The sequence below is a fragment of the Aquarana catesbeiana genome, linkage group LG09, assembly GCF_042186555.1.
Source record: "Aquarana catesbeiana isolate 2022-GZ linkage group LG09, ASM4218655v1, whole genome shotgun sequence".
Lineage (NCBI taxonomy): Eukaryota > Metazoa > Chordata > Amphibia > Anura > Ranidae > Aquarana > Aquarana catesbeiana.
The window spans coordinates 198,145,849-198,156,781 of NC_133332.1; the positions used below are offsets into that span (position 1 = coordinate 198,145,849).

General features: G+C 43.7%; 1 protein-coding gene across 1 annotated transcript in view; it reads right to left on the reverse strand.

Annotated features, from left to right (window-relative positions):
* The window catches only part of SURF1 (SURF1 cytochrome c oxidase assembly factor), a 32,818-nt gene that overhangs the window by 21,611 nt on the left and 274 nt on the right, over positions 1-10,933 (reverse strand). Inside the window, exon 2 of the mRNA XM_073599514.1 lies at positions 5,005-5,086. Coding sequence (XP_073455615.1) covers positions 5,005-5,086 — 82 coding nt within the window. The remainder of the gene's footprint in view (positions 1-5,004; positions 5,087-10,933) is intronic.

The following is a 10,933-nucleotide window of genomic DNA, read 5'->3' on the forward strand; positions in this document are numbered from 1 at the left end:
AGCAGGGGCGCCCCTTCATAAAGAGGCCTTAGTGTCTGGTCTAGTAGACTTCTTCCCCCAGGACTTCTTTTGTCCCTGGGGTTGACTCTTGTTTCTTGACCCAGACGGAGGAGGCCGTCCTGACTGCCTGGAGGCTGATGCCCCTGGCGCTGGGGAAAGAGTCCGTTTGAAAGAGGGACGCTTACTCTTTTTCTTAACAGGCAAGAGAGTGCTCTTCCCACAAGAGATCCTTTGGATATATTTATCCAAGTCTTCTCCAAACAACCTTGCACCATGAAATGGAAACCCAGCCAGAAGCTTCTTACATGGTGCTTCAGCTGACCAATTTCTCAACCATAAGATTCTACGTATATGCACCAACCCAAGTGAAAGACGAGAGGTTTGGATGATAGAATCTCTGATGGCATCACAACAAAACATAAGGCCGCTGGAAGATTAGCCAATCCCTGGGCCTGCTGTTCAGGTAGAACTTTGATGACCTGTTTAACATGGTCTCTTAAGTATTGAGAGACTCCAATCGCTGCTACTGCAGGTTGAGCCACTGAACCTGCTAAGGAGAAAACATCCTTCAACAGGGACTCCTTTTTATCCACAGGATCCCTGAGCATCTGCGCATTGTCTACAGGACAAGTCAGATTTTTATTTATGGAGGAGATGGCGGCGTCAACAGCCGGTATTCCCCACATCTTTATAAAACTTTTCTTCCATAGGATAAAGTGTTGAAAACTTTTTTGGTGGAAAAAACGTTTATCTGGGTGATCCCACTTAGAATAAAGGAGCTTTTCAAGTAAATTATGAACAGGAAAAGCATGTGCTGTTTGAGGAGGTTTCAGTAACCCCAAAGAAGAAGAGGGTTCTTTAACTGATTTAGATACGGGCAACTTAAATGTGAAGCGGACCAATCCAGCAAGGATCTGTGCTAAGACCTTCTCCTCCTGGGAAGCCAAAGAGGGTCCCTCTCCACCTGATTCCTCCGAAAAGGAATAATCCGTCTCATCCCGATCCACTGAAAGGGATTCTTCTCCCCTATCCCAGAGCTCCTCTGCCTGAGGGTCCTGGGAAACAGAGGAAGGCCTAGTGCGTTTTCTTCCTCTAAGTGAAGATGTGATCACGGCCATTAATCTTTCCTCTAATCCATTAATGGTTGAGGAAAAAACCTCCTGTGTAATGTATACAGGGGCTGAAGTGCCAGAAGCAGGTGTAGCCCCTGACCCCAACGGCTCTCCCTGCCTAGCCGTCCCTGGCCCCTCAGGGGGGGAGGATGCTGCAGAAAGGGGGTCCTCAGAACCTGAAGGAGATCCCCTAGAGCTCCTTGTTTCTGGGGTATTTGAACCTCTTCTACCCATAGTGCAAAGCAACAAGGTGGAGGTATCAACAAGGTGGAGGTATGTAGTCTGGCAAAAGCCCTGCTACCAAATGCCCAGTCTAGTGTTACCTTAGTAAATGCTGCCTAGGAGAATGCCTGTGTCCCACCTTACATGCGACCGTCAGCTCTGTGTCCCTCCAAAGGCTGTGCGCACCTGTAAAGTGTGCCTCCTATAGCCATGCAGTCGGCAATGTGGGCGCCTGAGCACGCTGAGGCCGCGATGACACTCCTGCCCCCCCCCACTCTACCGCCCCCCCCCCCCTCGTTTTTTCAAAAAAAACGTGCGCTTCCCGTGCGAGCCGACCCTCCTGTTCTGACAAGCATGGAGGAAAAGGCTGGGAGAGTGAAGGAAGGAGAGAGGCCGGCAGTGATGGGGCCTTCACATGGCAATGGCGGCGGTGACAGTGCGGTATACTACCGCCTCACAGACCACCTGCGGCCCCCCCTATTCTTGGGGGGAATCAACCGGAGGAGAGCCCCCCATCCCATCCTACCTGGAGCTCGGCTGGAGGAGCTGTGAAGCGTGAAACACTGAGACAGACATCAGCATGAGAAGGTATGTGCTCTTGGCAGCCCCCGGTGGCAACAATAGGCATAGCATGCATTTACTTCAAAGGAGAAACCTACTAGAATTAAAAAATTCTGTGGAATCTCCCTTACCTTATCCAGCCGCAGGGTTCTGTTATACAGACCCAATCTTCACCTCTCATGGTGGGCTCCGTTTGGAAAAACCTTCAGAGACTGGGCCCCCCTACAGATAGGGGGATCCACAGTTCTGGGCCTGTAAAGCACCCGGCCAGAAATAAGGCTAGAAAACCCATTTTCTGATATGCGGGGTCCAGCTCTCTAAAAAGAGGAAGCGTTACAGGTAAAACCTCGTTTCTTCGGACATGAGGCCTGGGTACCATCCAATTCGGTCTAGAAAGGACACTTTGAAATGGATCCGGTTCACCTGGCTTGCCCCAGTATAGGATATAGGATATTCCCTTTGGAGCTCAGCACAGGACATCTTTATACGTCCAACACCTAAGACACTGGCGTAAAATTAAGGTATCCCTGCAAGGGGAGGGATTATTTAGGGGTTGAACTTCCTGGTTAGCGTGTGCCAGTGTCCAATCACCTAGTGATACCTATATAACCCATCAGTTATTACTGAGGCTCTGTGTCCCGTGAAGTATGAAAAAGAAAAGAGTGGTTGATCAAGTCTGCCCCTTTGATTTTTCTTTTTTTTTAAAGCTGAATGGAAGGTAACTGATGAAAAACTGAGCAGGCAGCTCTATATTGCAGAAGAGACATGCAATGTCTTTGCAATAGCAAACACTTACATGCCTGCTAGCAAACTTCCATTATATATACACTGAACTGAACATGTGCATTCCTGGTACATTTCGGCTGTGCCACAATGACAGACTCCGGTGCAAATGTGTAGAATATTGTCATTCTACTACCGGCCAATCAAGAAGTCGAAAACCTGGCACCCAGAAATAGCCAGGGAGAAGATGACAGTAGCCGGCGAGGGATTTAACCTCCACATCGCTGGAATAAGAAGGTGATGATTTCTTTCAGTTTAGTTCTGCTTTAACCGTTTTGTTTGTTAACTGAATTGCTGCCTTTGCTGGAAATCCGTTCCAAGCATCAACTACTCATTCACTAAAATAATACTTTCTGTGGTTAGTTTTCCCTCCTAGTAGTTTGAGCTCATGTCCCCTTGTTCTTGATCTTGGCTTCATATTGAAATACCTCCATATTGTTGTTCATACCATTAAATCTGAATTCTCGAATAAACAGAAAATACCCTTGCAGCTCCCCCTGCTCTGCAAGAGTTAAGTGCTTGTTAACTCTAGGGGGTACACAAAAAGTCTGTAATACTTAAAGGTGGTACTAAAGGCAAAAACGTTTTTTAATTTTTTTCATTGTGGAAAGAGCAAGGGAGGGTTATATTTTTGCCATTGTGGAGATTTCTCTTCACTTCCTGTCCCATAGCCAAACATCATTCCAGAGTGAGGGAATCCATTGTTGTCACCAGGGTCAACAAATCAAGAGTCCTTAATAGCAAATTTTCCCTCTGTTCCTGTTCTGGTGACAACCCTCAATTTGGGGTTTTCTTTTATTTTCACTCCAAGTGATAATGATATACAGAACAAACACAGAGGGTGACTCTCCCTAATTGGGACAAAGACAGCAATAAAAAGCTGACAGTTGTTCTAATACCTCTGCACTCTATCCAAAACTAAAAAAGTTTTACCTTTTGTTATATTTTAACTTAATCCTCGCTCTCTTGGCTGCTGGTCAGCTCTTCTCTCCAACATCCTCACATACAATGTAAGACTTTTGGCCCTGCATTGTACTTGATGCGACCACCATAAGCACCTTAAAGAAAAGACTTTGGACCAGTGTTTCTCAACCCTTTTTCAGTCAAGGCACCATTTACAATTCCACACAATCTCGAGGCAGACAATTCTAAAATTTTAAAAATGTAAAATTAATAGTTTTACATAATGCAGCAACACCCATATGCGTAGGAAACCCAACATTAGCGTGGATTTATTCTTCCAATGCAAACACCTTTGCACACTGGTACTGACTAGTATTCCAATGTTTCTCTTCTCCCTCAGCTAATGTCACCCTAGTGCCAACGGAGAGGGGAAGGGGAGGGGCACACAAGGTTGCCATGCAGGTGTCACATGTCCTCCTTAAAAAGCGATGATGTCATTGGTTGTTAGGACACTGGCAGCTAGAAGGTTGTAATGGTGCACAATGAAAACCTGTGGCTTTATGTAACTAATAGCCAGGCTCCATCCACCTGCTGGCTTGTATACTATTTTTGGGCAGTTTCTAGGCATTTTGCCAAGGGCCCCTGAAGACACCCTGGTTGAAAAAGGCTGCTTTGGAGCACAGGAGTGAGTCTGCCATACTAAGGAATAATGGGTATGTCTTACACCTTATTCCCCTATCCTTAGACCTAATGAGCATTTAACTCTTGCAGTGTGTTACCTACCTTCTATCAATATCATTTTGTAAAGTGAGGTCTCCAGAACTGGACACACTACTTTAAATGAGGTCTAATGAAAGCTCTATATAACAAAGACAAGGCCCCCTTCCTTCTGTTGGTGAGCTCTCTAGTGAATGCAAATAACTCTTGGCTTAACTAATGTAAAATTTTAAGGGATAATAATGAGATGGGAATTTTCATTGTTGGGGTATCTATACTCAGATGAAAAAATGTTTAGGACAGAATGTTTGCCCCTCCTGTCCAACTGGCCCAGGCATGAGGCTCACCCTAACCCCTCTTTTTTACCTTCTCCATTTATCCCATTTCATCTCTCTACCTAGTTCCCTTAGTATTATCTAATCGTATTATACCACTATTCTCCCCCCCCTGGACTAACCCCAAGTACTTGAGGTAACCCCCCCTTTTTTTTTCTTTCCTTAGTGATAACATGCTCCAAGGATACTGTATTTCTTTGTGGGGTGACACACTGACTCTATTAATACTTCCTCAGTGATGCAAGATAAGGGAACAGAAGACCATTGTCTATTGAATCCTGTACTAAGATGGAGTAACTGGTTTTCCAGTTCCAATATGTGGGTTACATTGAGGTTGTGTCCCTCTTATAGTTGAAGTATATGTCACTTACCCCTTTTTAGATAAAGTGGACCAGACCCAGAGCAGACACGGGGGGTAATCGCCCGGGAGACAGACAGGGCAGAGCTGAGGATCTGGAAGAAGGAACAGTGCAGCAGATTAGAATTACACACAAATATGACAGGAGTCTTACTGATCTGACTGAAAGATGATGCACAGAAGATGGGAAAGCTCTGTCAGCACCTGGAGCAGATAGTCATAGCACCTCCTTACAGAGTGGGGAAGATGGCTCCTCATCAGTGTTCGATCATTCTGCATTTCTGACTTTAGACAATCGGCGATCCGAGAGGTGTGGATGGGTACACACCCGACTCGATTGACTGCAGAGTTTTTGCTCCATGTGTTCAGGATGCTCTTTTGTATTTATCACGTCTTTGAAAGCATCCAGAGAGCCAATAGTCACTGACATAAAGAGAAACACTAACCAAACCTACTAAGAAGGGTTAGATCCTGTGTCAGGCTTTTGCTGCAGTCTCTGTCCCCATTGGTACACCTGATTCTGGGTATGCAATGGGGTTGATTTACTAAAGGCAAATAGTCTGTGCACTGCAAGTACAGTTGCTCTAGATCTGAGGGGAACATACAAGGAAAAAAACAAACAAACGAACAAACAAAAACAGCATTTTTGCTTGCACATGATTGGATAATAGAAATCAGCAGAGCCTCATTTTAGACCTTCCCCTCAGATCTAGAGCAACTGCACTTGCGGGTGCAATTGCAGTACACAGTATATTTGCCTTTAGCAAATCAACCCCAATGCCCCACAGGAAGTCTTTATGTGTGTTACACAGGGCGAGTGAATGAACTCCTATCCACTGACCATTAAAGTGTTACTAAACCCCGGACCCTGCATTCACTATATCTGGTCTCCCACAGTACATGGAAATGCAATCATTTTAGTAAATATAAACTGCTAAATACGTTTACTCATCAGCAGTATATAGCAGTCTTGTGACTTCCATCAATGTCTGGTTAAAGCGTGTATGAGTTTTCATTCTCCTGATTGTCCTATGAGGCTGTATGACTCCTGACCCTCTGGGACCTCTGGACAGTGCTGATTGGCCCTGTGATGATCACAAGAAAATACAAACTCTCTAGCAATACACACCAAACTGAGCATGTGCAGAGTGCTCTGTACTATCAGGAGATGGATTGGGGACTGTGGACAGAGGGGAGGATCAGAGAAGTCAGGATCAAACAGCCTTTTTACACAATGTGCAGGATAAACCTCTTAGGTTCCACAATGAGTATAACAAGCATGCTTTACTGCATAAACAGACTGATTTTACTGTTGTGGGTTTAGTAACACTTTAATAACATCTGGATGAACCTCCCCATGGCAGAATATTTCTAAAGCCCTTACCGCAGTATGGAGGACCTGAGGATCACTGTTCTAAAGGGGAACTTTAAGGGCTCGTTCACACCATACATGCAAGAAATGAGAAAACCACACAGATTTCACTTGCAAAGACATCAGTTTACATGCGCGTTTCAGTGAGTTTTTAAGCACTTGGACATCAGTTTTCATGTGTGTCAGTTATGTGCCCTGGCACAGGGTAGATATTTGCCAGCACACCACGGATCTTTAGGTTGTCCAAACAGAGCTTTATTGAAGTATGATCACATCACAAAACAGGAGAGTGCAATGTTTTGGAGTCACGCAGGACCCCTTCAGGCCTGATGAAGGGGGTCCTGCATGACTCAAACTTTGCACTCTCCTGTGATGTGATCATACTTCAATAAAGCGGTATGGACAACTGAAGATCCGTGGTGTGCTGGCAAAAATATCTACACTGTATCATGTATGATCCAGTCTCCAGCTGGTGATTGCTGCAGTACCCGGTGTTCTAGAGCCTATCTCAGGAACCATGTGCTATAGAGCTGCACGATTAATCGCCAGGACTCATTATCGCGTTCTTTTTCCCATTGTGATCTTGACAAAGGGTTTCCCGATCTTCGGTATGCAGAGAACTTTCTCTCTGCCATCAAAAGTCAAAGTCTGGGCAGTCTGCCAAGTTTTAAAACATTCTATCAGTGAAATGTTAAGTCTAAACATTGTATCAATTTGTCTTACATCAAAGGAATAGACTTCTGTATGTAAATTAGGAACGTTTAACCACTTAAACACCAAGACCCGGTTCACACAGGGGCGACTTGTCAGACGACTTAGCCGCCTGACAAGTCGCGTTCCGTTCTGTACTATGGAACCGTTCTAATAGGAACAACTCAAGTCGCTCTGACTTAGAAAAAGGTCCCTTTACTACTTTTGGGGCGACTTCAGGCGACTTGCATTGACTTCTATACAGAAGTCATTTTGCAAGCCGCTGCTGAAGTCGTGTGTAGGTTGCCTCTGTGAGTCGCGCTGCAAGTCGTGCTGCCCCTGTGTGAACCGGCTCTAAACCTTTTTCTGACAGTTGTTTTCAAGTTAAAATGATTTTTTTTGCTATAAATTGCTAGACATTACTTAGAACCCCCAAACATTATATATATTTTTTTTTAGTAGAGACCATAGAGAATAAAATGGTGGTTGTTGCAATATTTTATATCACACTGTATTTGCGCAGGGTCTTTCAAATGCTATTTTTTGGAAAAAAATACTTTAATGAATTAAAAAAAAAAAACTAACCAGTAAAGTTAGCCCAAATTTTTTTTGTATAATGTGAAAGATTTTACGCTGCAAGAATCGTGATCTTTATTCTAAGCAAAAAAATCGTGATTCTCATTTTGGCCAGAATCGTGCAGCTCTAATGTGCAATGGGAATATGAATGGTTGTTAGTTATGTGTTCTGTTCACACCAGTGTCAATTTTTTTTCTGCACAGAAAACTGCATACACAATGCAGATTCCTGCACAGAAAAAAACCTGCACATGATCCCGGTGTTGTGGTGTGAACAGGACACATAGAGAATACTTGTTTTTATAGTGCCCTTGCAGAACAACTGACAACATGATGTGAACTGAGTCTAAAGGGTAACTCCACTGCGGGGAAAAAATATAGCAGACAAAAAAAAAAAAAAATGTTCTAGCATACACAACCATACTGTTATTGAATGTTATTAAAAATGACCTTTTCTTTTCAATCTGCAGCTCTGTAATTGTCTATAAAGGCTCATTCACACAGGCAGAAAAATGCTGCCTTTAGAAGTGTATTTTCTACATGAAAGAAAGGTTCGGTGTAAAATATGTGCCTAAAGTGCACACATGTTTATATGTTTATGCGTGTACGTGAGTAAAATCTGCAGATCTGATTATAATATCAGCTGCTATATCCTACTTTTTTTTGCTTGGCTAAACACGGCGTACATTTTCATATTTAGACACAGCTGTGTGTGGCCTCATTGCAGTATGGCAACCTGGAGGTGTCCCATACAGCGTTGTATGGAATAGCCTCAGAAATGTCATTTTCTGCTTGTGTGATTGACTCAGTGATTTTCCTAAAAGTCTGCACTAAGATACAATATACAAAAACATACTTGGGGGGCACACCCTAAAATGCTTTACATTCAAGATGTTGAAGTAGAGGAGTTTATCTCCCATGGTTGAGACACAGGTACTTTCAATCTATTACTAGGGTAGGACCCACTAATTTGGGGTACTTTGTCGCAGTAAGTGGGCTTAGCATTATATGACCATATAGTGTGACCAAACCCCTGTATTTTTGAATATGTTCAGGTGTTTTTAACTAGCCTTGCAGGATAAAAGTCATTTTTGTATGTATGCGCTGTAATCTGTTTTGCACTAAGATACAAGTCACATTTTTGGCATCCTCTGCAACAAAAATGTCAGTATTGGTGAGACACTCCTAAAGGGTTGATCATGTCTAAAGGGATGCAGACCCTGTCACTTTCCTCAGAGCCCTGCAAGAGCATCAGATGATTAATAAAGAGGAGCTCCAGCCCCCCCTCTCCAGAAAATGAAAAGTCAGCAGCTACAAATACTGTAGCTGCTGACTTTTAATATTAGGACACTTACCTGTCCAGGGGTCCCACAATGTCAGCACCCCAGCCGATTTTTCAATCGGCTCCCTGGTGCTGTTGCCGCCATTCCTTCTATGGGAAACTGGCAGTGAAGCCTTGTGGATTAACAGCCAATTCCTTCTTGTGCGGAGCGCGCTGTGCTTTCTGAATGACCCGGTGGCGGTGGAAGGAGAAGGGGGGGGCAAACTTCCGGGCGATCTTGCTGGGGCGAGGTCTCTCAGAAGTGGGGACGGGTACCTGTCAAAAACAGGTACCCGCTCCCCTCTCCCTCCAGAAAGGTACCAAATATAGCAGCGGAGGGGGGAGGAAGCAAACAAGAGGACAGGAGTTTCCCCTTTTGGGTGGAGCTCCGCTTTAATAAAAAGTTACTCCAATTTGGAATCACTCTACACAGACGAGAGAGAGAGAGAGAGAGAGAGAGAGAGGACAAACATTCCATGTGCTGCTATGACTGAGATCACAATTTGGCTCTCAGGCCCCTCACATATACACTTTAGGTCCACCCTATAGCAGTTTTACTTCTATAAGGTGGAACCTGTACATCGGATCACATACATGCAGTGGGGATGGAAGTATTCTGTGTTTTTCTGTCAATATGGGGTGCTGTGTGCACATTAATGAGGAAAAAAAATGAACTTAAATGATTTTAGCAAATGGCTGCAATATAACAAAGAGTGAAAAATTTAAGGGGGTCTGAATACTTTCCGTCCCCACTGTACATGTGATCCAACACTTCTGGGTAGAGGGCACGCATGCGCGCTGCTGGCGGCTCGCCTCTGCTGTAATTATGCACAGCAGAAGTCGATCAGTGGGTGCGCGGCACCCGATAATCCTCTGGCACCTGCTGATCGTTAGGCAGATCGCTGTTCTGACAGGAGGGAAGGGATGGCGTTTGTGCCCCTTTAAAGCAGGGAATACATTCCATCTCTTCCCCTAGTAAAAGCACCTCACACAGTTCACATAATCACTGGCTAGGCTAGAATAGTTAACACTTTGACTGTCCTAAATGTTTAACCCCTTCCCAGCCAGTGTCATTAGTACAGAGCATATTTTTAGCACTGATCACTGTATTGGTGTCACTGATTCCCACAAAGTGTCAGAATGTCCGCCGCAATATTGCAATCCCGCTATAAGTCGCTGATCACCGCCATTACTAGTAAAAAATAAATAAATAAATCTATCCCATAGTTTGTAGACGCTATAACGTTTGTGCAAACCAATCAAAATACGCTTATTGGGAATTTTTTTTTAGCAAAAATATGTAGCAGAATACATATTGGCCTAATTGATGAAGAAATTCGATTTTTTACATATTTTTATTGGATATGTTTTACATATATTGTTTTTATTTTCAAAATTGTTGCTCTTTTTTTGTTTATAGCACAAAAAAAAAAAAACACAGAGGTGATCAAATACCACCAAAAGAAATCTCTATTTGTGGGGAAAAAAAGGACATCAATTTTATTTGGGTACAATGTCATACACCTGCGCAATTGTCAGTAAGGACTCATTTACACTTGCTTCGGCTTCAACACACATTAACGGCTAGTTTACACTTGCTTCAAAACATGGCTTCGGACAGGCTTTGTTAAAGCCCTCTAAACACTAGTCAAAGCTCCTGTCACTAAATAAAATGGTTAGCTTACAGTCCTGTTTACAATTCGCGTTTGCTTTAGCTTCAAAAATTATACCCCAAGTCGCTTTAGTGATGCTTCAAAGCCTCCATAGAAGTCTATAGCAAAGCTCACTTGAAGCCTCACCGAAGCACCAAGCAAAAGCAAGGTGTAAACAGGACTGTAAGCTAACCATTTTATTTAGTGACAGGAGCTTTGACTGGCGTTCAGAGAGCTTTAACAAAGCCTTGTTTTGAGCCAAGTGTAAACTAGCCGTTAAAGTAACGCAGTGCCATATTGCAAAAAAATGGCCTGGTCATTAAGGGGGTAA